Source organism: Trichoderma atroviride, chromosome 1 (assembly GCF_020647795.1).
Source record: "Trichoderma atroviride chromosome 1, complete sequence".
In the NCBI taxonomy this organism is placed as follows: Eukaryota; Fungi; Ascomycota; class Sordariomycetes; order Hypocreales; family Hypocreaceae; genus Trichoderma; species Trichoderma atroviride.
In genome coordinates this window covers 1,945,906-1,970,149 of record NC_089400.1, presented here as the reverse complement: position 1 = coordinate 1,970,149, position 24,244 = coordinate 1,945,906, and the positions used below count along the sequence as shown (strand labels likewise).

The 24,244-nt window shown below is 48.5% G+C and overlaps 9 protein-coding genes across 10 annotated transcripts; 4 read left to right on the top strand and 5 right to left on the bottom strand.

Annotated features, from left to right (window-relative positions):
- Positions 1-357: 357 nt before the first annotated feature.
- TrAtP1_000741 (uncharacterized protein) lies at positions 358-990 on the bottom strand (the record flags this gene model as incomplete). Its single annotated transcript, XM_014090741.2, has 1 exon — positions 358-990. One exon carries the CDS (start codon positions 988-990, stop codon positions 358-360), a length of 633 nt encoding a protein of 210 aa, XP_013946216.1.
- A 452-nt stretch (positions 991-1,442) lies between these two features.
- On the top strand, positions 1,443-3,134 carry TrAtP1_000740 (uncharacterized protein; the record flags this gene model as incomplete). Its single annotated transcript, XM_014090603.2, has 1 exon — positions 1,443-3,134. One exon carries the CDS (start codon positions 1,443-1,445, stop codon positions 3,132-3,134), a length of 1,692 nt encoding a protein of 563 aa, XP_013946078.2.
- A 511-nt stretch (positions 3,135-3,645) lies between these two features.
- Positions 3,646-6,972, top strand: TrAtP1_000739 (uncharacterized protein). Its single transcript, XM_014090740.2, has one exon. The coding sequence runs from the start codon at positions 4,807-4,809 to the stop codon at positions 6,628-6,630; it is 1,824 nt and encodes a 607-aa protein (XP_013946215.2). The 5' UTR covers positions 3,646-4,806; the 3' UTR covers positions 6,631-6,972.
- On the bottom strand, positions 6,952-9,022 carry TrAtP1_000738 (uncharacterized protein). The gene has a single exon (XM_014090610.2). The coding sequence runs from the start codon at positions 8,147-8,149 to the stop codon at positions 7,037-7,039; it is 1,113 nt and encodes a 370-aa protein (XP_013946085.2). The 5' UTR covers positions 8,150-9,022; the 3' UTR covers positions 6,952-7,036.
- A 420-nt stretch (positions 9,023-9,442) lies between these two features.
- TrAtP1_000737 (uncharacterized protein) lies at positions 9,443-10,027 on the bottom strand (the record flags this gene model as incomplete). The annotated part of the gene is made up of 1 exon (XM_014090739.2): positions 9,443-10,027. The coding sequence occupies one exon, from the start codon at positions 10,025-10,027 to the stop codon at positions 9,443-9,445; it is 585 nt and encodes a 194-aa protein (XP_013946214.2).
- Positions 10,028-11,327: 1,300 nt separating this feature from the next.
- On the top strand, positions 11,328-13,813 carry TrAtP1_000736 (uncharacterized protein). 2 transcript variants are annotated; one of them, XM_014090738.2, is made up of 9 exons: positions 11,328-12,028; positions 12,081-12,122; positions 12,173-12,432; positions 12,490-12,632; positions 12,695-12,900; positions 12,951-13,030; positions 13,085-13,252; positions 13,318-13,533; positions 13,587-13,813. In XM_014090738.2, exons 1-9 carry the CDS (start codon positions 11,912-11,914, stop codon positions 13,612-13,614), a joined length of 1,260 nt encoding a protein of 419 aa, XP_013946213.2. In that variant the 5' UTR covers positions 11,328-11,911; the 3' UTR covers positions 13,615-13,813. The 2 variants fall into 2 exon arrangements, with proteins under 2 accessions (XP_013946213.2, XP_065966783.1); XM_066110710.1 differs by having other exon boundaries at positions 12,951-13,252.
- Positions 13,814-14,520: 707 nt separating this feature from the next.
- TrAtP1_000735 (uncharacterized protein) lies at positions 14,521-17,790 on the top strand (the record flags this gene model as incomplete). The annotated part of the gene is made up of 1 exon (XM_066110709.1): positions 14,521-17,790. The coding sequence occupies one exon, from the start codon at positions 14,521-14,523 to the stop codon at positions 17,788-17,790; it is 3,270 nt and encodes a 1,089-aa protein (XP_065966782.1).
- An 857-nt stretch (positions 17,791-18,647) lies between these two features.
- TrAtP1_000734 (uncharacterized protein) lies at positions 18,648-20,552 on the bottom strand (the record flags this gene model as incomplete). The annotated part of the gene is made up of 1 exon (XM_066110708.1): positions 18,648-20,552. The coding sequence occupies one exon, from the start codon at positions 20,550-20,552 to the stop codon at positions 18,648-18,650; it is 1,905 nt and encodes a 634-aa protein (XP_065966781.1).
- A 580-nt stretch (positions 20,553-21,132) lies between these two features.
- On the bottom strand, positions 21,133-23,835 carry TrAtP1_000733 (uncharacterized protein; the record flags this gene model as incomplete). The annotated part of the gene is made up of 2 exons (XM_014090736.2): positions 21,133-23,353; positions 23,408-23,835. 2 exons carry the CDS (start codon positions 23,833-23,835, stop codon positions 21,133-21,135), a joined length of 2,649 nt encoding a protein of 882 aa, XP_013946211.2.
- Between the last annotated feature and the right edge of the window lie 409 nt (positions 23,836-24,244).

Below are 24,244 nucleotides of genomic sequence, written 5' to 3'. Positions count from 1 at the left end.
GCCCGTTTTTTCTCTCTGGTGCACGTTTAAAAGGCATGGCGTATTTAGGCTGTGGGCTTTTGGTTGTTGGCTTGTTTTTTTGGTGTATTTGTAGTAGCAAAGAACAAAAGAGGCGAGTTTCAAAGCCTACTGGAGGTGCAGTGCTAGCTTTTGCACAACAAGATTGGATTCTTTTCCACGCATATTTGACGATTCTGTTCCGTGATGTTGGCTGTGAAGCTGTGCTTACTTTGCCCAAGAGGGGCTATATATCTTTGGGGCATCTACTCAGCCCAATATAGAGAATCCAAAACGCCTACCATGCAGCCTGATTTTGACCCTTTCCCTTAGATTCCATTTTATTTCCATATTTTGCGCTTAGAGATGCAGACCATCCTCCTCAGTATTATCTTGGCCTTCTCCCCCTTGCGTCGTTGATTGTGCAGCATTACCACTGGATGGCGCATTTTGTCCTGTCGGTTGGCTATCAAACCGTACTTGGCCGTTTGATATCGTGCCGGTCTGAAATGTGCCGTCCGTCCAAGCCGAATGCCTCGTCTCGCCGGGCTGGCTAGCATCAAGCTCTCCATTAACAAGCCCGTTTATAGCAGCCTCTTCAATCCCCTCGACGCCCGCATCTGTGTTTGTCGCCGCCGCCGTCGCCGTCGCTGTCACCTCATCTTGGCTCTGAAACTCGGTCCAGCTGATGCCTCGGTCTTCCACCTCCACGCGGACAATGGCCAGGCGCTCTGCCATGCGGTCGATGACGAGCTCGTTTTCCTTGATGGCGTCGATGCAGTCCTGGTCTGGCTCTGCGCTGGTGGAAGTGGGTTCGCCGCCGAGCGCGACGGATGTGCCTTCTGCAAAGGGCTTGAGCTGGTCGTTGGAGTATTGGAGGTGGGCGATGGAGTTGCGGATTTCGAGGACTTTGAGGTGAAGCATGCCGATGGAGAGGTCTTTGATGGCGGAGGCGAAGCGGGAGGGTGAGATGGGGGTTGTGTCGGCGGACATGGTGATGGTGGAGGACTGCTTTCGAGGTGGATCTTTTTGCTGTTGCTGTTTATGAACAGTAATACTCGAGTTTTGCGACAGAATGTTGGAGAAATGTAAGCTGGGAGAGCTCTATGCGCTGAGCAGAGTTGAGGTTATCATGGAGGGGCTGCCCATCATGCACGTTGCAGTGGGGTTGAGCCCGTATGGCGTACCCCTGCCAGCCTAAATCTGTGAGTGGCGCAACGCCCGCAATCTTCTATCCGATTCGGCAGAAGAAATTCTTAGTTTGGGATGGGCGGGCAGCAACAAACTCCAATATCTCTCTCCCTCAATATCCGCCAATTTGGGACTACGACACACGCTGGGGCCATTGTAGGCCTGTTCGGCACCTCCGGCGCGCAGTTGGCGCATTGAACACAGAGCAGAAGATTCGAATCGAGAGAAAAAAAGAAGACAACACCCCCCGCAGCATGAATGGGCTCGGCTGCTCGAACGCTTCCTGGTCGCTGCTGAGGGCTGCGGCTCGGGGCATTTCGAGACAGGCTGGGACGTGCGCGACCTCGACATCGATAGCGAAGAATGGCACGGCTACGACGGTCTCGCGATGGATGTCGTGCTGTGCTTTACAGAATACTGGGAGAGGGGTGTTGAGGCGGACTGAATGGGCGGGGTTGAAGGCTTGCAGGAAGCTTGATGGTGGTCGCCGGACATTCTTTGGGCCAAAGATTATTCGAGATTATGAGGAGCTGCCGAAGAGTTACAGGGACCAAGCTGGGCTTGCCTTTAGCGGAAGGGACTTGTCAGAGGCGGAGGTCGACAAGATATTCGGTAGGCGTATTGGCGGTAAAAGGGCGAATCACCTGCTGCGAATATTACACGGCAGAAGAGTATCGGGGACGCTGGAAGATCCTGCCTTTGCGATACATACGGCGCAGTTTACAGAGGAGGAGATTGCCAGGGCCTTGGCGTATCTGCGGAAAACGGTGCCAGTGGAAGAGATTAGGAACGCGGGCTTGAGAGCAGAGGACGAGCTGGAACAGATGGAGCAGGACATGGAGCGGGCAGCTGAAAAGAAGGCAAAGGCCAACAAGGGAGAGGCTAAAGAAGAGGAGGAAGACGCAGCTGAGGTTTACACGCCTGACCCTATCTACGGCCGAAGTAAGATTGACGAGCTGCGAGCTCGGACTAAAGCTAGGGAAAAGGCCAGGGAAAAGGCTCTCGAGGAAGAGCGCAAGGCTAAAGAAGCTGTTGAAGGCGTTTCAGGTCCATTGGCGAAGCGAGATAACCAAGTCCGGGAGATTACGAACCCTAAAGTGGCGGAATACTACAAGGCTGCGCAGTCAGAAATGGAGGCGCCGCCGGAGCTGAAGCCCTGGGAACGAATTCTACCTTCTGCGACTGTTGTGGCCCTGGTACTTGGATTCTTCGCTGCGGTGGCCATGGTCTATGAAGAGCCGGCGCCGCGGTACAGGCTGTTCCAGGAGATATCGACTGCGCACGCAACGGTGGCAGCTCTGATTGGCATCAATGCCCTGGTATACTTGGGCTGGAGGGTGCCGCCGCTATGGCGCCTCTTTAACAAGTACATGATCTTTGTCGTGGCCACGGTTCGGCCCGTCACGCTGTTTACCGCGGCGTTTTCGCACACCAAACTCAGTCACTTGCTGGTCAACATGGTGCCCCTGTGGTTTGTCGGAACGTGTCTCCACGACGAGATTGGCCGCGCGGACTTCCTCGCGCTGTATCTCGGCTGCGGCTCCGTAGGCTTCCTGGGCAGTCTGATCACGTATACGCTCAGGGGCTGGCTGACGGTCACGTCGCTGGGCGCATCGGGAGCGACGCTGGGGCTGTGCTCGGCGTACTTTTGGGAGCATCGCACGGACGGCTTCAAGATCTTCGGGCTGCCACAAGACGGCGTCCATGGCATTGTGTTTTTGGCGCTGATCACGGCGGTGCAATTGGCTGGTTTGGGCAAGACGGTGAAGCTGAAGGTGGATATCGCGTCGCACATTGCGGGGATTGTGGCTGGTATTTTGGGTATTGAGCTGCTGAATAGGACGGAGAGGAGGAAGACGCCTGCGGAGGGGGACAAGACGGTGATTGACATCTTGTCTGGGGAGACGAAGACGAAGACGCATGGGGTGGCTGATGGGGGGAACTAGATGCATGGGATGGAATTTGATGCTATATAGAACTGTACTTATGTAACAACACTACTTACTTTATGACATGACGTGAGGATTTTGGAGAGAGAGCATTTGGAAGCCGTTGAGGGTGGTACTCAATTGTGAGCTGTGCTGTGGTTCTGCAGTTTGAAGGATTTGGTACTCGGAGAGAGCTCATGCATAAGGCTGCAGATGCACTAAACCCTATGGCTTTTGGGTCATATACCTGGATGCCATATGAATGGTCTATAAGTAATTCAACTCGGCCAGTGATGATAGTGCCACATCTTTGGAATAATAAAAGAAGAAATTTCCCGAAATAGCATAAATTACAACACCACCTCTGCTGTAGATCTTTGATATTCACCTTGTTGCCTCTCTTCTCTTTGGGGTCACCGCTGCAGCCCGTCGTCATTGCTGCAGCAAAAGATGGAGAGGCAGCCCCACTGAAGACCGCCACCCTAGCTGCCCGTTAGCGCGGCTGCAGTTTCCGGGCAACGACAGCGTCATAACAGACCACCTTGGCAGGAACAGGCCGTGGGGCCCCACTCTTGCGGAAAGAAGAGAGAGTGTGATGTGATGAGCTGGCAGGAGCTTTGCCTTACTTTGAGGCATCAAGGCGAGGTGACTTGCGCCAACGCGAAATGACGATGTCTCTCTTTTTCTTTCATTGCCTTCTCTGTCTCCTCCTCTCCTCTTCTTCCTCTCTTCCAACCTTCTCCCGCCTCCGACAAAACACGTGCGCCTTAGAACCTCCTTTCCGAGCTCCATTTATTCGCCCTCTCCTATCTTTGCGCTTGCTGCAGCCTTTCTTCAGCTGCCGATAGACCGATCAATCAAGCCCAATGGGGCTGACCCTTACTTTTAGCCCTTAAAACTCTCTCTCCGAAATTTGCGCGCCGGAGCTTTTCGCGTTTCGTGGGCGGCACAGGTCCTACGCCTCTAGGCAAACGATAGCTCGGCACCATCCGCCACACACTGCAATACGACGTCTTCTGCTGCGCATATGCATGCATATACCTGACACCACTCGATCCAGCTCATTCCTCATCTGCAGACGTTGCTTTTTGGCAGACCAGCGCTAGCCCAAAGGCGAGGCTGTGAAGAAACCTCGCTGCACGATACTGAACTGGCATAAGCCTCAGCCCACTCTTTTCTGCCTCGCCAAAGGGAAACTCGATTGGCGCATCCAGCCCCTAACGCCTGGAACGCAACGCCCCACGTTAGCGCCAAGATTGGCGCTGCACGTTCGCGTGCCGGGTTTTAGGAAGAGATTCGCTGCAAGCTGGGGTATTGGCGGTGGCCGCGCCTTTGCTTTTTGGCTTTCTGGTTGCTGGGCCTTGAGCCTGCCCACACACCCCGAGACTCCGCATCTGGACCTGCAAAACTAAAACCTTGGGACGCAAGCTGGCTCATATTCGCTCCTTCAACCTGCATCGCTACCTTGCCTCGAGACCGGATATAGGTGGAGAAGCAACGGAAATTTAGGTTTCAGAAAGAGAGAATCCGACAACTCAAAATTTTCTCTTTGTTACGAGATGATCTAGCTTAGATCGCGGCGCACTCGAATTTTCTCTCTAGGGCGTCTTCGCGCGTTCTTCCTCCCACCCTTTACCCTTTTCTTTCCTCTTTATTTTTTATGCAAGGACGACTTCCGATCTAAAGAGCCATGGGTGAACCATCAAGTCCTCTATCCTCGCCTCGCGGCTCTTTCCGCGACTCTACCCCGTCGTCACCTCTCTCGACTCTCTCAAACACGCCCTCCTTACCAGACACCTCCGTCTCTTTGGTCGACCCTTCACGACGGTATCCCTCGCCCATGTCGACGACTGCCTCGGGAGCCCAGTCTCCTATGAGATCAACAGCCACCATTAGCCTCGGACAGCCCGTCTCTGACAACGACTCTTCAAAGAGTGCAGATGACGACCAACCCCCGGCTAAAAGACGCAAGGTTTACCAGCCCAAGGAGCGCACAACAGAATATTTGAATTACCTGAACAAGGACGATAAAGATATGACGGCCGAAGAAAAGGCCCAGGAGAAGAGGTTGATTACGGCGCTGCGGAAAAAGAAGAAGATTGTTGTTATCGCAGGGGCTGGCATCTCTGTATCGGCAGGAATTCCGGATTTCAGATCCTCGACAGGCCTCTTCGCACGTGTCAAGAATCAACACAACCTGAAGGGATCGGGCAAGCACCTCTTCGACGCGTCTGTTTATAGACATGATTCCTCAACGCAGTCTTTTCACAGCATGGTCCGGGAAATGAACGACATGACCAAGAAGGCGAGCCCAACGCCATTCCACCGCCTGCTAGCATCCCTGGCTCAGGAAGGACGTTTAATGCGACTCTACTCTCAAAATATTGATTGTCTCGACGCGAATATGGAACCGCTGGCCACCGAGATCCCCCTGCCTCTCAAGGCTCCATGGCCAGCTACCATCCAGCTTCATGGTGGACTACAGAAGATGGTCTGCAGCAAATGTGGCCATTTAGAACCATTCGACGGCCAAATATTTGACGGACCTGAGGCTCCGCTGTGCAAGGAGTGCGTATTGCACGATGAACTAAGAACATCATTTGCCGGAAAGCGGAGTCATGGGATTGGGCGCATACGGCCGCGATTCGTGCTCTATAATGAGTATAACCCAGATGAAGAAGCCATTGGAAACGTATCCAGTGCAGATTTGAAAGCCCGTCCGGACTGCGTTATTGTTGTTGGAACCACCCTCAAAGTTCCAGGCACGAGGAGACTAGTCAGAGAGATGTGCCAGGTTACAAGAGGCCGAAGAGATGGGCTCACGATTTGGATCAATACCGATGCAGAGCCCAAGGATGCGTTATTTAAGGATTGTTGGGATCTTGTTGTACGCTCTCCGTGCGACAAGGTAGCTCACCTCGCAGCTCTGCCTCCGTGGGATTGCGACATCGGCAACGACTATCTCGTGTCTGCAGAGCAAGACGGCCAGAACCAGGAGCGTCTCAAGAATACCAAATTGGAAGTTGCGCTGCCGCCGATTCATATCGATCCCAGCCACGATCGTGAGCTGGATGCTATCCCCACGCCGCAACCCAGCCCTAAGCTTGGGGCCAAGAGGCAGTTGAAGATTGTCCTTGGCAGGGAGCCTCCCGAAAACGCCAAACAAACCAAGACGGCAGCGAAGCCGCGTCCTCGAAAGACAAAGCAGCCCGCTAAGCCCAAGGCTCCTCCGAAGAATGCCGTTACAGAGACGTTCAAAGCTGTCAAAAATGTCGCTAGAGGCAAGACGACGGCGAAGAAGCTTGATGATCCCATTGATCTGTCTTCTCAGCCGCTTCTCCTACCGCCTCTGAAAATTCAACCCCTCAAGGCGGAATCCGACTTCACTTACGATACTCCTCGAAGCGATTTGAGCTCTCTACCTCCTTCCACCCCTCTTGCGCCTCCCAGAAACAAAGAGACGATATCTCCTAAGTCTATACCCCGCAACATGGAAAATTTAATCGATTATTGAGTGAGACGATACAGAGTCGACTAGAATATATATAAAATGGCATTGATATGACGGCGTTATTATTTTATTTCAATGGGACGAAGGAATTTTTGACGGGTACATAACCGGTCATTTGTGGGATTGGGTACATATATATACATCACAGGGACGAAGGATTATGGCTAGGTTGGGAGCCCGGAGTATAAAATCATGGTTACTTATGCCTACGATTATTAAGTATTTACCACCTGGAGTAGAGGAAATCGGAATGGAAAGCTTGTACTACTTGGGAGTCCGAGGGGTTTAACAGGCAGATAGCCTAGATAGAGGCACAGCGAAAATGAAATATTAATGCAATGCTTTAAACTTGTCGATGGCTAGCACGTCTGTAGAGGTGACAAATCAGCCACATTACTCCCTTCTCTCCTCATGCTTTGTATGGACTCCAAAATAACCCATCACCATTCCATTTCTCCTGCAGTCGATCCAACTCTGCCAGCTTCTCTTCGGAGAGAAGGTCCCGTCGCCCAGGGAGGAACTTCATTATGCCGGGGAAAACCCTCCGCGGCAGACCAGCTTCCTCGTCATCTTTCTGTAAAACTGTCACGGCTTCGTCATACAATTCCGCCAAAGCATCTCTTGTAGCAGGCTCTGTAGACCACATTACTCCGATGGTACAGAATCCCCTGTCTCTGTCCTCGATGAATCTCGCCTTGCCTTCTGGTGTAGCGCCAATCTTCGCCATCTTGGACGGATTAAAGCTATGGAACATGAGCGCAGAGCGGACAGCATCTGGGTATCTGTCCGTCACGGCGAGATATTTCCCGTAGGCGTCTTTGAGGGCTTGAGGGGAGAGGCGGGCGAGCCGGTTGGAAGACATGGATTTGAAGCCGCCATGGACATTTATTGGGTCGAAAGTATTGTTGGCGTTGGCGAAGGGGACAAGGACTGTGTCTGCCTTGACGGCCTTTTCGACCAAAGATGGGTTGGAGAGGATTGACCCCGCGGAGGAGGCTTCGGCTTCATTGGCAGGGCCGTAGTATGTGCTTGTGAGCAGGACGATGGGCTTTCCGGCGAATGGAGTTCCTGGAGGACCACGAGAAAAGCCAAAGATGACGTTCATGGGATCTGGAGGAGGGGAGGCGGCGAGGAAAGCGTCAATGGCGGCATCGATGGCTGTGGGAGGGAAGATCAAGGTACGGCTCCAGATGCTGGGAGAGGGGTCGTCCTTGCTGGCTGGCGAGAGGTTCAGGCTGCTCAGGGGGTATGCCTTCATGGTGGCTGAGACGACGACGCAGAGGCCGTGGCCAGTGCCGCAGAGGGCGTTGAAGAGCGCGAGTTCTTCGCCCGTGGAAGAGGAGCTGATTTGGAGCATGTCTCCTGAGGCGGTGACGACGCGGAAGCTGACGACGTTGTCGGCCATCCAGCCGATGAGGCCGTTTTGGGAGCAGTTGCCGCCGCCGAGGAGACACCCGACGACGCCGACGGCGTTGGAGTTGGCCATGGCGGTGAAGTAGCCTTGCTGGGCGAGATGCCGCATGACGTCTCCTGTGAGGGCGCCTCCTCCGATGTGGACGTGGGAGGTTTGCTTGTCTAGCTGGATGGACTTGAGGTTGGCGAGGTCCAGGTAGAGCGTGTTTGAAGTGATTGGGACGGCGGCATTGTGGCGTCCTCCGGCGGGGATGATGGTGAGGTTGTTGAGGCGGGCGAATTTGATGGCTGAGACGATGTCTTGTTCGGTGTTTGGGGTGATGATGATTGCTGGGGGGGGAGGTGATGAGGGTGTCTGACCAGCGGGAGAGGAGCTCTGTGGCGGGGGAGTTGGGGGAGGGGATGGAGAAGGGGGAGGTGAGGAGAGAGGTGGATTTGAGTGAGTCTGCCATGGTGTTTTGATGTGTTTGGTGCTGTTGTTTAGGGGTTCATGAAGATGAGGTTGGGGGAGTGAGGATTCTTTAATAGCATTCAATGATGGGTGGCTGGATTACAGTGACGTTGTTTATAAAATATTGCTAAGCTTGTTTGTCCAATTAAACGGCGAGAGGAGAATTGATTGATGCCAAGTTTGTATAAGTTGGCTGACAGCAGAAGTAGTCGACTTATAACTCACTTTGAGAATAAGCACTTGTTTTTTTGCGGACACTGTTATCGGTAAATTGGTGTATTGTAATCCCGATTGCAGACATGGCTATTTAACACTGTAGGATGGCGGGGATGGGTGATTCCAAATGCTGGCTGACTGCGAGTTACAAGATTGGTGCGATGCATTGAGTCGTATGTTGAAGACTGTTGGTGTAAGTGAAGAATGAACGTGCCCGATCTAAGGTGGTGGATGGAAAGGAGCGGCAGAGCGATTAGCTGCTTAGGCGCATGGAATATTGGCGCTTCTCGGCGAGTGTGAATAACAATACTGCTGTCACATTTCTTTTCAAATAGATGTTGTGCGATGGTAAATACCCTATGAAACATAGGAAAAGAGAAAAATATTATCATATTTGTCTTTTCCATCCAGCGTTTACTACTAAAAGAGCATTGTTTTGAGCTGCTGACCAATTTCTGCGTCTGACAAACTCGCTGCTGACTGCTTTTACTTTGATAGAAAATCGACCCACGTTTAGCTACTCCATAGATGTAGATTTATGGAACAATCTGTACGACTGCAAGCTGCATATGGTAGATATGATTGAGCTATTAGTTCATCAACAATCTTAAGCCCGCTACTTCGTGTTATTCATGTCGTTCATACGAAAGCGCCCTAGGAACATGTACATTTTTCTCGTTTTTTTTTTCCAAATTCCCATATTTCGTTCTTTGTGGTTACCCGCGCATCATTGACCTAGGTTCCATACTCTTCTCGCAGCTTAAAGTCACCCGGCGAAACTAGTCGTCTGCCCAAAGGCGTCATGTCCAGCAGAGTCAGCGTTGGCTGAACTTTTTCTCCTCCTCTCATAAAGGTCGAATACGTGTGGTACACATTGCCGTCCTTCTTCAAAAAGACGCTGAATCCGGGAATGTCACCCTTGAACGATGGCTTAAACCTGGGGTCAGACTCTTTGAGTGGTTCAAAGTTGTACTCTTTGGGAGCTATTGCTTCATCCAAAGTGGCTTGGAAGTCATAGTTGAAGTCGGAATCGCCGCTGGAGTACCATGGGAATTTCCATCCAGCGAGGTTCTTGTATGCCTCAATCTTGTCTATCGGGGCGCGGGAGATGGCAACGAGGTTGGTGTCTTTGGACTTGAGATGGCGCACGTCGGGGAGCGATTCGCCCATGTGAGTGCAGCCAGAGCATCCACGATCATCCTTGGGGTTGAACATGAAGTGGTAGACGATGAGTTGTTCTTGGCCATCAAAGAGATCGCTGAGAGATACTACCTTGTCGCCGGGGCCGTGGAAGACATACTCTTTGTCTATTTTCACCATGGGCAGCTCACGGCGCTCGGCGGCGAGAACGTCGCCTTGGTGCGTGTATGCCTTTTCTTTCTCGAGAAGAGCTTTGCGAGCGGCAAGCCACTCTTCACGGCTACCGACCTTTTGTGATGCGTCGATGTCAATACAAGTAACATGTAGTAGTCTCTGTTGCTAAAGTGCAACTGCTTACTTTGCCTGGCATGCTGTGTAATAGCAAGGGCGAGGTTTTATGTATTAGCTATTTGGAAGTTTGTGGGTGAATAATCACTCCAGATCAGTTGAATTGGACCGGTTGAGATCAACAATTTACATATTCTTAGACGTCGTGAAGCTCTTTCAATTGGCCATTTTATATACACCAGAAATTCGCCTCCATCTCAAACTGTTCACTAATCTGGACATTTTGCGTAATTCTGCAATTGTCATTTTGCGTTTGCGACTTGGCATCAGATCGACGCATGTGGCGTCCGGGGCAGGCAGACAGACCACCCAGTTCAGCCTGGTAATGTGCAAATACAGGAATAGCTTCAGGCTCCAGAGGAGGGGTTTCAACGAGACTTGGCGGTGGCTTTATCTGGCGATTAAAGAGGCGTTGCGTAAAGAAAATGATTGGATGATGGGAGCTTCAGCTTGCAAGTGCTCTATAAGAGTATATCTCAACGCAGCTCATAACGCAGTTCATATGGAATCGTGATGGTCGATATGACATGTAAAACAGAATTATCACGCCGAATCATGTATGTGTGTGAGCCTATTGATCAGAGGAAGTTGTTTGTCCAAATTTTGTTATTTAAGTGATATCAGCCGACTACATGTATTAAGTGTAATTGGAATTTCTTTAATTTGGCTGTCTATGGGCTTTTTGCCACATAACTATGAGGCGCTGTTAACTTGCTTTGCTTCCAAGATTATAGAGTGCTTTATTTTGAAACTTTTTGTTGAGCGCAACCTTTTGCTACATAGCTATTACGAGTACCTTCAGTCTGGACAAGCTATGCCGAATACCTACAACTCGGAGCGACTTTGGCATTTTCTTCGCAAATTCATCTATCGGCTTGACGAAGCTCCGCCATTGGTGCATTCAATTTCCGGACACCTGTCGGATCGGAGCTGCGCCGTTTCGTGAATGCGTGTGGGGTCCTTTAACTGGAAATCCCAATTTACGCGTTGAGACTGCGCTATGCAAGTCCCGGCTTGTTAGCGAAGGATTCACAATTAACGGCCATTAAATGTAACAATTTCAACACCACGAGCCGAGACTAAACAAAGGGGGCCTAGTTAATTGCTGGAACAGGAAGTTGAAGCCGAGTTCATTCCGAAATGTTATATCGACAGAATACATAGCAGACAAAGCTTCTCTCCAACCGTCCGTCGAGAGCGAATATCCAATACATGTACTTGTCTGACAACGGTAAATTCCTTCCATTTCCCTTATTAGAACAGAACTAGAATCTTGTATCAAACGACAATGCATACAGCAAATATAGATTGAAACTTCGTCATAATCTTCATAGGTATACAGATGAGAGACATCTAGAGTCGAAACGAGAAAGCAAGTTGGCCAGTTTTCATAAGAGAGGTAGACATAGTAGACCGCTCATTATGCAATTATCTCGACATTCTACTAAACAAGACTAGATAATGTACTATAGAAGTAAGAGAGAATAGTGTTACACACAGGATTCCCGAGAACACCATGTTTCGGCTCGACATTCTCTTCGGCTTCGCATCGCAATCCGAGTTCCGTAACCGTAGACCCGCAAAGAGGATTCATTGTTTATAAGTATATAAGACGCCGCCGGCGGCATGTTATGATCTTACTGAAACGCATCACAGCATCTTGTTCCGCTCCATCACCTTCCATTCGCCACGTATCAAGAATCTTACATTGGCATAATGCTGTCTACTAGAGGAGCCGCCTGGGCTAAAGTAGGCTTCCTTCACGGAAAGCAGAATGCCTATCATCCTATACAAAATCCCAACGGCGTCATCGCACTCAATAATGCTGAAAATGTAGCTCTGTTCTCCTTCTCTAGACTTGGAGGAGAAGCTCACGAGATAATAGGGCTTCCTTCATGCTGATCTAGCAAACTTTTTCAACAAACATGTAAGACTCATTGCCATCTTTTAGATATATTGTTACTAAACCATGCATAGAATCACTTCGAGGACAATTGCTGCGCATACGGAGAAGGCTACACTGGTACACTCCGGCTACGAACCGCCATGTCGAATCATTTGAACTCGCACTTTCAGCCTGTGTGGCCAATAGATCCAGAAGATATCACCTTCACTGCCGGAGTGACTGATCTCAACGAGGTTTGCGCCTTGGTTACCTGCAATCCGGAGACGGATGCCATCATGCTGGGAGGACCAGTCTATGGGACTTTTTCTAAAGACTTGGCGTTGAGAACTGGGTATGTACAGCTGTAGCTTCTATTCGGCCAACTTGAATTAACCATTGAGTCTTTTAGAATAAAGCTAGAGTGGGTGCCGGTGGGAACAGATCAATTCACACCAGACTGCGTAGCCACGTTCGATGCGGGATTCGAAGATGCCAAAGCCCGAGGGGTAAACATTCGTGCGTTGATCATATGCAATCCGCATAATCCTTTGGGTAAGTATTACCTACTCTCAAAGTTGAGTTGTTGTATGGAAACTCAAGCAAAGTTCAATTAGGACGTTGTTATCCTCCGGAAACGTTGAGGGCATTGCTACAGTTTTGCGCCAGTAAAGGGATTCACCTCATCAGCGATGAGATTTACGCGCTCACGACGTACCCTCGAGACGATCAGCCATCCGAAAAGTTTACTTCTATACGCGCTATAGACTACTCTGATATCATTGACCCGACCCAAGTCCATGTGCTCTATGGCATGTCAAAGGTAAGATTTTTCACTGCTACTATTGGAATTTGAAACTGATGCTCTCGTAGGACTATGGAGCAGCTGGTTTGCGCTTGGGCTGCCTTGTATCACAGAATCGTGAATTCCGTAATGCCGTTAGAGCCATATGGTGAGCCTCCTATAAAAAAATGTCACGGTTGCTTTCCTTACATTACCGGTCTAGCCGATTCTCTTCTCCTTCTCAGTTCTCCATGGATCTCGCCGCCAAGTTCCTCGAGGACCAGAATTTCGTCAAACAGCTATTAGACAAATCTCATCGCGTGTTGTTCAAAATCCGGTTATTGGCTGAGAAACTCCTTGACGAAGCTGGACTCAGGTATGAAAAGAAAGGGTAAGTCTTTCTTCCGGATACTCATCCATATTTACCAGTAGATGCGATTGAGCTGACAGGCATAGAAATGCTGGGCTTTTTATGTGGCTAGATTTGTCCCCTCAGCTGCCTCTCAGCGAAGCAGACGGAGATGGCTGGGCTGCAGAAAAGCTGTTATCGGAACGGTTCACCAGAGCAGGCGTCAAGGTAGATCCAGGAGCAGAGTATCAATCTCCAGAGCCTGGGAGATTTCGTCTTATGTTCTGCGTCGAAGAAGACACATTGAGAGAAGGCCTCAGAAGGTAAGCTGCTTAATTGATATCCAGTTGTTTACAAGAATGCTAATCATGCGTAGAATTGCCACTGCCCTAAAGGCTGAATAGTTAATTAATGCAGAGAAAACCCATTTGACACCGCAATGCTGATATCCAGCATTCTAGTCATAGCGTGGGCTACTGATGCTACTGGTGCTGCTCCATCTACTTCTAAATGTTTTCAGTAGCTGTATATTTTAATATATAGACTAGCTGCCTTGACGGGCTATAGCTAGGATGTTGGATAATAAAATGGGATGCAGGACAACTCTTTCCTTAATATAGAGTAGACAGCACCTATCTAATGGATGTTTAGTAGATATTTATGATGTTAGGCTGATTTACGATCTGTTAGGAAGATTTAGTTTGAGCCTGAATGTACCTGCAAGTGCCGTGATTTGGCCTTCTGCATAGGTGCCCCATATGCAAGGTGTTATTGGATAAGGCACAATCCATGCATTATCATGGCGGCTTTTATAGTGTATGTACGTACCGCAAGGCTGCCTTACCTGGATACATGTATATAAGGGCGTCCCGCGTTGGGTTTCAACTCTCGCCTTTATATCTACATGCACACAATTATGCCTAACCGACCATTTTGCCAAAAACTGTTATCCTCAAAATGTCCAACAATCGCAGCACGTCGAGGAATAGGTTCAGAGACCATACAGTAGTTGTTCAGGGCAACAATTACGCACCAATTAATGCTGGTATGCTTTTTCTAAGGCTTAATACTAAGCATCTAATGAACTTGCTAACTGTTGCCAGGTCCCCCCCGAAGAGGATAGTCCTTGGCTTGAGAAGATTAGCCAAGAGAATCCTGCATATCACAAAAAACGAATCTTCGAAGCAAAAGGCCCATTCTTATATGAATCATTTCGCTGGATTCTTGATCATTCAGACTTTAACAAGTGGCGCAAGACTGAGAAAAGCGGCGTATTCTGGATTAAAGGAGGCCCTGGCAAAGGAAAGACAATGCTACTTGGCGGCTTAGTCGACGATTTCGAGAAAAGTCCCCAAGTAGATAAAAATCTTGCCTATTTTTTCTGCCAGGCTACCGATTCAAGGATCAATACCACTGTCGCTGTTATTAGAGGCTTAATAGTCTCATTCATTAAGAAGCATCATGAACTTCGGTCATACGTACGCACGGAGTATAAAGATGACTTGGACAAACTTAACGGGCCTGACGGATGGTATATTTTGCGCGACATTTTTGAAAAAGTCACGCAACATTCGGCATTACCAAACCCCGTCTGTGTTGTTGATGCTCTCGATGAGTGTGGACAAGAACACGGCCGCAAACAGCTCCTCAGGCTTATCATTGAAACAAGCTGCCGCGTTAAGTGGCTTATTTCAAGCCGCAATATTCCAGAAATAGAGAGAGAGCTCCAAGAAATTGACTCTAGCCGAATGCTTAGCCTGGAACTGAAAGAAAATGCCGAATGTGTCACCAAATCCGTTGACTTATATATCGACGACGCTGTTCAGAATGTTATGGCATTACAAGGCGACACGGAACTCCAGACTTTGACGACCAGCACCTTGAAAAGCAAAGCAAACGGCACCTTCTTATGGGTAGCTCTCGTCATCGGGCAATTGCGTCATACGAAACATCGCGATATAAGAGACGTGCTTGAACAAATGCCAGAAGGCTTGGAGAGCCTCTATAGCCTGATTTTAAACCAATTAAGCAAGCAGAAAGACAAGGACGTCTACCAAATCCTACTCTCAATTGTCGCTACAGCTGAAAGACCTCTCCGTCTAGAAGAACTTCTTACATTTATAAGCTTTCAATGGAAAGATTACAAAACAGCATATAGCTTACGCGATATACAAGATCTTGTAAAGGATTGCGGATCCTTTTTGTCTATACGGGATGACGATAAGTCTGTGGATTTTATCCACCAGTCGGTCAAAGACTACATGATGGGACCCGCTGTTAGAGTTATTTTCCCTTCAGGAATCGAATATCAGCACTACAAAATGTTTAAAACTTCGCTGAGCGCCATGTCTCGCATCCTCAAACATGACATATATGGCCTTCAAGATCCTGGAAGCGATATAAATACGATTTCTCCGCCTACCCCCGATCCATTAGCTCCCATAGCATATTGTTGTGTATTCTGGGTCCAACATTTATTTCATAGCTGCGAGTCTGGGGCATCTCGAGATAAACTATTCCTCAAGGATGGCAGAACTCTTCACGCATTTCTCAAAGTCAAATTCCTATGCTGGTTGGAATCTTTAGCTCTCTTGCGCAGCCTTGTACCACAAGGGATAGACGCCATTCAAAAACTCAAGAACCTCCTTTTTTACAAAAGCGAGACCAAGAAACGCGTTGTTGGTGGATTAACAAATCCCCAAAGGAAAAGAGGGGAGAACCGCCATCGGTTCATTCACCGATATAAAGAATTAAATCTCGGAATGTATATTGACTATGCATACTCGTTTTTTTACCACTATGGCGACTCGCAACTCAGAGCATTTATCAACGATGCTTATCAATTCTTTCACTACTGTAGACATTATATGTCGAAACACCCTTTACAGTTGTACCATTCGGCTTTTGCGTTTGAAGATAGGCGCAGCGCAATTTTTACAACGTTTCAGCATGCCATACGAGCTGAAATCAAAAACATTCCCACCTGCATAAAGATGCCCCATACGCATTTTTCTCTAGTGCAAAATATACCACTTAAATGCCGCGGCCGTATTGTCGCACTTCTTTATTCACCAGACTCCTCCCTTCTATGCTCGTTATCTTCCGGTGGTACTATTTCGCTCTATAGGACAGATACATACTGCTCAGAGCGTGTGATTGAACTGGATATGGAAGACTGCGATCATTTAATCGCTTTTTCAATTGACTCAAAACATCTGCTCTTGATAGCAAGCACAGGCAATATGCAAGTTTGGGCTGTCGATTGCGGGATGCAGATACAAAATTTCTCCTTGAATCTCCATACGAGTTTAGAGCCGGATCCTGAAAGACCATTTGAGAGAAATAAAATCGTTAAAGGCGAAATCATTGCTTTATCACGCCATGGAGATCTCGCAGCATCAGTCTGTCGTACGCAAAATGCGATCACAGTGAAAGTCTGGGCAATAAAAGCTGGCGAGTGTATATGTACGATTGATCAGTCACATATGCCAGACTTTTGTCATGCAACTTTCTCACCAAACTTAGAAATGGTAGCTTTGATTAGCCAGTCAGATACTCGAGTTTGCTCTGCCCAAACCGGGCAAGAGATTAAACGCATTCGCTTTCCCGACGACCTAGTCCCATCCAATACTAGTGAACAGAAGGAAATTACGAGACACTCTCAATTTTCTTCAAATTCAAAACTACTGGCTTTGAGGCATAGCAATGGGGTCATAGATTTCTGGAGCACTGAAACATGGACAATGGTTCGCCAAATCCGCAGCAAAGAGTCAACGGGACCCTTTGATGTCTCGCCTGATGGAACCATGTCCGTCTTCAGTTGTAGAGATGCAGTATTGATAGTGAGTATAGATACAGGAGAGCTCTTACTCCGTATTGAATCTCATGTCTCGGTCCATTGCCCTCTTTTTTCTCCTGACTGGACGAATTCCTCGCTGCTCGCATCTTTCAACAAGCACGGACTGGTTCAAATATGGCGGACATATTCAAACATAAGGAACAAATCATCCGAGATACAGTCTCTACCCAGACGAGAAAGTGTGGCTATATCGCCAAAGTCCAACTATGTGGCGGCGTGGGATTCTCGAGGCGATATCGAAATATGGAGTGGAGAGAGCGGCGAGCGTACACAAATAATTAAAAGAAGTGCGCTTAACCACGAATTCTATTTTTCCCCGGCTTTCTCACCCAATTCGGAACTTATGGCCTGCGCCCAGGGAGAGAAAGGCGATATCCAGATCTGGCACGTTGAGACTGGCAAGCTCCTTCATCTGTTTAAAGGCCCAGATGCTGAGGGCAAGCTCACGGTGTCACACAACTCTTTTTCAGACGATTCGGGGTACGTCGTTGCGGGTTATACAACCGGCCAAGTAAAAGTCTGGTGCGTAGAATCTGGCAAATGTTTGTGCGATTTCGACAAGGATGATGGTTCGATGCAGGTCTTGAAAGTGGCAATCTCTCCCAGCTCAAAATATGTTGCGGCGGCCTTTTTACCGATGCGGTCTGCTCTCGGCATATCCTCAACGGTCCGTGTCTGGGACTGGCGCAGCACCTCCTGGGTTGAACTGCGGGGGGAATGATTGGGGGAGCTTCTTTCGCTTGGAGAGTCTTACATTCTCGTCGGATGCGACAGTCCTCGTTATCATCGCCAGGTCTAGATCTTCACGCAATTCATACGAGGCATATTTCTTCGATATCACTTCTGATGCCTTGTTAAGCCATATTGATATTGGAAAGAGCAAAAACTTGCCATTTTTTGACTCAGTAAAAGACCACATAGTCTCTGACCGTCTCAGACTCCGTAGGACGTCTTCATGGAAGCATTGGGATGCAATTCCGATTCCGCGACCGGCATACTCTCTTTCCAACTCACCATTCTATAGCGAAGACTATGGCAAGACTTGGATTTATTTTGACGGACATAAAGTCTTTCGAGTTCCAGGGCGACTTTTCATAAACCGGAAATTCTCTATATCCAACCGTTTACTGGCATTTAAAAACACGGTTGGCGAGCTATATATTGTTCAACTTCCTAGCCAGCATAATATAGAATAACAGCAATAAATCACGAATTTTCGTGCATTTGATACTGCTTGCTTAAAAAAAAATCACCAAAAACACTGTGATTAAACATCTTCGGCTTTCAGGTATATGCTAGCGATACTATCAATAGCTTTGACCCAATGTCTAAGATATAATTTGCATTACTCTAACAAGTTTTAGTCTAAGCACCTCGAGCTGAGATTCTCCAGCTGCTTATACATATCGTGTTCCCCTCTCTATCGCCCGAAAATGCTACATCACCGAGCATTGAAGGGTTCAGAACGGCTACCAATTACTACAGCAGTCATTCACATCCTCGAGCAGTTTGATCAATAAGAGAAACAAAGTTGAAAAGCATACAAATTCTTCAGTCATTAGGGAGCTATAAGACAATTTATTCCACCTTCTTCCAAAGCGCCTCCAGCTGCGCCATACGCACCCAGTCATCCGGCTGATTTGAAGCCGAGAGGTCGCTCACAAAACTATTCCAATGCTGCTTCGACTGAACTCCATAGGTCGTATCAAACCATCCAAGGCTACTACTGCCATATCTGTATGCGTCTGTCCTCCCGAACATGGTCGCCATTCCATCCATGCCTTGATATTGAAGGCTGAGTAAGCTATGGTTGAAGGCGCTTTGCTTCTTAATATTCTGCATGGTCCTAATGACTTCAATCTCCGAAATGGTTGCACGGTATATTTGAAGTCTCTGCACGCAAACGGCCGTGAACAACTCCAAGGCTGCGTCTGATTCTTCGGATCCTGGCTCGCCTGCCTCACAGACTTCGAGCCATAGACTGCGCATCCTCGGTGACCATATCTGGCAGAGCGTTGTCTCTTCAATGTATTCTCCGTTCAGAGGCAGCGAGTCTGCCAACGGCGTGTGGGCTACAAAGTCGAGGTAGCATTCCTGGCAGAACCGAGCCTCTGGGTATCCCCACCACTTGGATTTGCCGCGGCCCTTGATCTTGGGACAAGCAGGCACGCCTGCAAAAGTCATGACAAACTGCGAAAAGTAGGCAAAGACTCCGCGGTCGAGCATCTCTGCAAACTTGACAACGTACTGGCCAAAGCGTGGGCTCGCAATGCAAAAGTCGCACACGTAGGCATTGGAAGAGTCGCGCTCCGACAGCTGGAAGAAGTCATCCAAGCCTCTTGTTTGGCAGAATCCGGCGAAGCACGCCTGGCATATGTTGAACTTGTCGTCGCATCCCTCCAATGTCCACCAGTTGCCGTGGACGATGCCGTTCGCTGTGCAGGGAACGAGGCTGTAAATGGTTTGTTCAGCTTCCAGAAACACCTCAAAATCCTTTCTAACGAGGGCCGCCTCTAGTGCTACTGCTGTTGAGATGTTCTGATCGGCCAACCCACAGCGCCACAGCTCTGGATCTGAGTCGTCGGGAGAGCGCTGAAAGTCTCTCTTGAAAGAGGTCAATGCCAGTTTGTCCAGGTAACACGTCTCGCAGGTTTGAAAGCCTTCAGACTCGTAGTCTTTAGGCAAGTACCACTCAATGGCATCAGACCGGATCTGCTCGCCTGTGCACGTCGGAAGCTGAAACCGTCGACTTGCACCACTTATAAAGCCGTTCCAGTTATTATGCTTGGCCATTGGAGCAACTGACCCCGAAATATATGGGATGCAAAGATCGCAGCTCCATTTTGGAGCCAACTCAGAATAAGTCCCGAAATGAGGCTCGAAGCCGGTTCCAACTACATAATCCTCAAAACAGGCTTCACACGCAGCAAAGCCCTCGATTTCACCGTCCATCAGGCCATAGACTGTCCTGTCTTCGACGTCTTCGGTGAGTTTTTGCCCCGGACAAGGCTTTATTTTTAAGCGCCTGGTCATGTATTCGCGTAGTGCATTCACGCTGTCTGTCCGAACAGCTTCGGGCCAAAGAACGTCCTTCACGCGAGGAAGCCAAAATCGGCAGACGGCAATGTTGCCATCAGGCCACTCAATCTGCTTGAATTGGATCTCGAGGGATGTTCCTTTGATGTGATCGGCGTGGCATCTGGTGCATATCAAGTAATCTGCCGTATCTTCAAATGCGTCTGGGAGATAGTACCAGTTGAGTGAGTAGTTGACTTCCCTATCTCTGGGACATATTGCGAGGACTTCCAGCGGATCTCCAGTCTCTCGGATTGAGCCATATGGTTGCGGGCCATCTTCATCTTCCTGAGGATCCGCAGCGTATGCAGACGAGCCCTGCTCTCCTTGTTGTAGACTCAGGTCGCTCAACTCGGCAGTGAGATCGTCAAATGGGTTCTGCGAACCTGATGCGTCTGCCATGGCCATGTAATTATTAGTTTGTGGCTCTTTTCAACGATAGCCCGTGCGTGTCATCGCATTTTTCCATCGGCAACAGATAATGGAGGGGAATGCGACATTTATTAGATTGAGCGCTCAGCCTCAGATGCGAATGGTGTGCGGCTGAACGTATCCAATAGCGCAAGGCAGATTTACATGTAGTCGGGCAGTACAACTACCCGCTCAACCTCATGATGGTGCATTATTACATGTAGATGGATTGTATCCATAGCTTTATTTTGTCGATTTTAAAAAACAAAGTCGCATGTCATAATCAAGTATAGAGTCGTGTTGTACATTTAGCATGCTCTATCGTGTGATGGGTACAAGATCCATATCTTATTTCATGCGCGATGTATACAAGCTAGGGGTATATTGCTCTACTTGTACATCTCCGCGGTGTACTTTGCAAGACGCTAAAGTAAAGATAAGGGACCTCAATCATCTGCCGCTGCTGATTCATTTAGCCGGGAATCCAGATTTAATAATTAAAGTCGCTTATACTACAAAGCGCCATACTCTAGGCCTCATCATGCTAACCAGTGTAAAGGTATCTTAAAGCCCCAATCTACTCTCGCCGGAAAAGCTTCTTAAACTTGCCAGACAACCGGTTCTTCTTCTTGGCATAGTCGATGCTATGAGGTTCCGAATAAATCGTCGGCCGTCTTGAAAAGCTTACTGATTCCTCCCTCGTTCTATCTTTTACTTGCGACGAGAGGAGGCCAAGATGCCGACCCAATCTCCAGTCGCTCTTCATATCATATTTCGTTTCCTTCTCGTCAAGCACAAAAGTACCCTGCTGCCGAACGCTGAATAGCATCTTCCAATTCGGCGCAATCTCATTAAGCTTACTAGAGTTGTAATCTGGGTACTTTTGGCTGATGTATAGCGCAAGATCACACCTGCAGGCCAGCTCCAGGAACGATTCAATCTGCGGAATGCCAAATAGATATTCCATAGCATGAGAGAAACTCCACATCTTGAACTGCTCTGTCAAAATCTCTTCAAGTTCATCCAACGCTTCAATCTCTGCAGTGTCATCCCTTACTTCAATCGAATGGGCATAGTATAAACTGCCTAATATCCATTGCTGAAGATATGGTTTTATGTACATCAGCCGATGGAGGTGGATAAGAGACCTGATCTGCCCTATATTCGCTTTAAAGAGAACCTTGACCGGATGGAAGCTTCTGCCAGCAATGCTAGACAGCCTCTCGTTTATATCTGGCAAGTGTAGAAAGTTGAGAACCATGTTGTGTATGAACTCGACTTTTTCGGCAAAAAGCACTTCGCCCTCGACATCAGAAACAGTATGGATCAAGTCTTTGCATTGGGCAATCAGCTGCCTCTTCTTCACCTCCAAGACCTTTTCTTCTGCATTGTCAACGATTGGCCATTCTCTCAAGAATGGCAGGGGCTCTCTTGAGAGGGGCGCATCACCAAAGTTCAAAAAGTAAAAGGTAATGATTGGCAGCGCCACTTTGGCAGAAGTCATGGTGAGAAACAGCCGAGACACCCTTTCCCTGTACACATCTTCAATTACCCCGAGCATGTTGTCGAAGAATTGGTACAAATCATCTGGCAGCTGACCCAAGCGTCGCTCAAGATCCAAAATGTCATCTTCGTTGCGCAGTCCACGCAAGAGGGAGCGAACAACCAGAAAGACCCAAAGGAACACGCCATATGCTTTTTCTATGATGCTCAACACAAGTCCATCGGCTGCAGCTCTATCGCGTCCACGAAGCTTGTTGAATTTATCGTTATTGCGCAGCTTGTCTTCGATGAACCGTTGTATATCCTCCCGCGTGAAGTTTTGCAATTCTAGTTTCGGCTGGTTGCCCCCAAACGCATCGGAGAATTCGATCCATGGCCGACTGGATATGCAGATTTTAATCTTGTCCGATTCGCCAATCTTGTGGATTATGTCTATCACGTCCGTAGGCTCACCATCATACTCATCGAGACCATCGATGAAAAGGCATATTTTCCACCGAACGTTGTCAAGTCCACCTAACCGTTGAAACGCGTCCGCCAGTTGTTTTATAGTCCACGGAAAAGACCGTTCATAATATGGAGCGTTCCAACGATCGGCACACACTATGGGAATCAATTCTGGCCGCTGTCCCAAGATCTGATGAAGAAGTGCTCTGAAAAGCCCCTCTTGCGACTTTTGCATAGTAGTACCCGGATTCCAGAAATAGTGCTTGGCGACTATAAGATCATTGCCGTTTGCCCACTCCGTCAAGTACTGTAACGTCTTGGGGTGATCCGTGAGGAACTTCATGAGAGTCGATTTCCCAGATCCGGCTTTCCCCGTGATCCAGTACATGCCATTGCTCTTCCGAAGCCATTTGACAAAGTTGGTCGGCTTGGTCTCATCAAAAATCCACGTTGCCGTGCCTTGATGCGCTTCACCGACTGCAAGTTCTCGTTCGTGCAATTGGTTAAAGTTCAAAGTTTGTAGGATGCTCTCTTGCTTCTGTATGCCGCGCCTTTCTATGTCGTCTAGAATGGCGTCAAATGGCCCTTGCATCACACTCATCGTAAACACATCCTTGATCCTAGACTCCCTATCTTTTTGGATCGATTTGAACTCCTTCTCGGAAGATCTGTGAGCGCCCTTCTTATCGCTCGGATCTGCGGTAGATGCCATATTTGATTGTGTGTGCTGTGAGATGGATCTAAGGTACCTCATAACTTCAGCGTATTTGTCGTTGATGTTTTGGAGCATGTCTTCATTTGATGTTACGACAGTTTGCAAAACCTCTCCAAGCTTTAGCTGTTCCTCCCTGTTGCTGGTTAGATGGAATATCTTAAGCAACTATAACCTAAACTCTTCTCACCTAATAAGCATTATCAGATGACTGGATACTTCACTACGTAAGATGAGTAGTCTGCTGCGAAGCTCCATCAACTCAGATTGCTTGGAGAGTCTTTGAGCAGTTTTACTAATAGCGTGCAAGACACCTGGCGATTTGGCGCTGCTGCCATTAATAATGCCCTTGATTTCTTTGGCTATTGAAACGCATTGCTCGATGAGGCCATCCAAAATCTCATCTGGAACGATAACCGCTTGGGTGGTATCCTCAGATGAATAGATGCTTTTCAGAGAAGATTCCACGCCGCTGGAAATTAATTCCAGCTCGGCATCTTCTTTTAATTTGCCATTTGGGCTGTGGTAGATCTGAGCGGCCTTGGTCGCCGCAATAATCGCATATTCAACAAACTGGACGGCATTTCCAGCTAGCGAAATGGTATTCAGCGCGTCCATCAATGGCCTGATGAAGCTGCAGCAAGTGTAAGCAGGGCTTTCAGTACATCTGCCTATTCAACTTAACAAAGCTTGAGGTCACCGCCGAGAAACTCGAGTTGCTGGTTGAGGGGATAAACAAGCGGTCATCTGCTGCAACGAAGGAAGGCTGCGCAGCGGCCCAATCAGAAGACCATGCTTGTTGTACAAGGCACGCTTCGCCACAGTCATTTCAGCCGCAGCAGACAGAGCACCTGCAGGGGTAGGCAGGCAGCATGATTGCCTAGCAACTCAAGTGGTTATCATGGGAAAAGAAAAGGCAACGAAATATGCGCGAAGCTCTGAACAATACAAAAAGCCACCATTACAGAGCAAATCTCCGCTTTAGGTGTGTATCGTTGAGTTCTGTAAGCTGCTTTCCAGAGGCCTC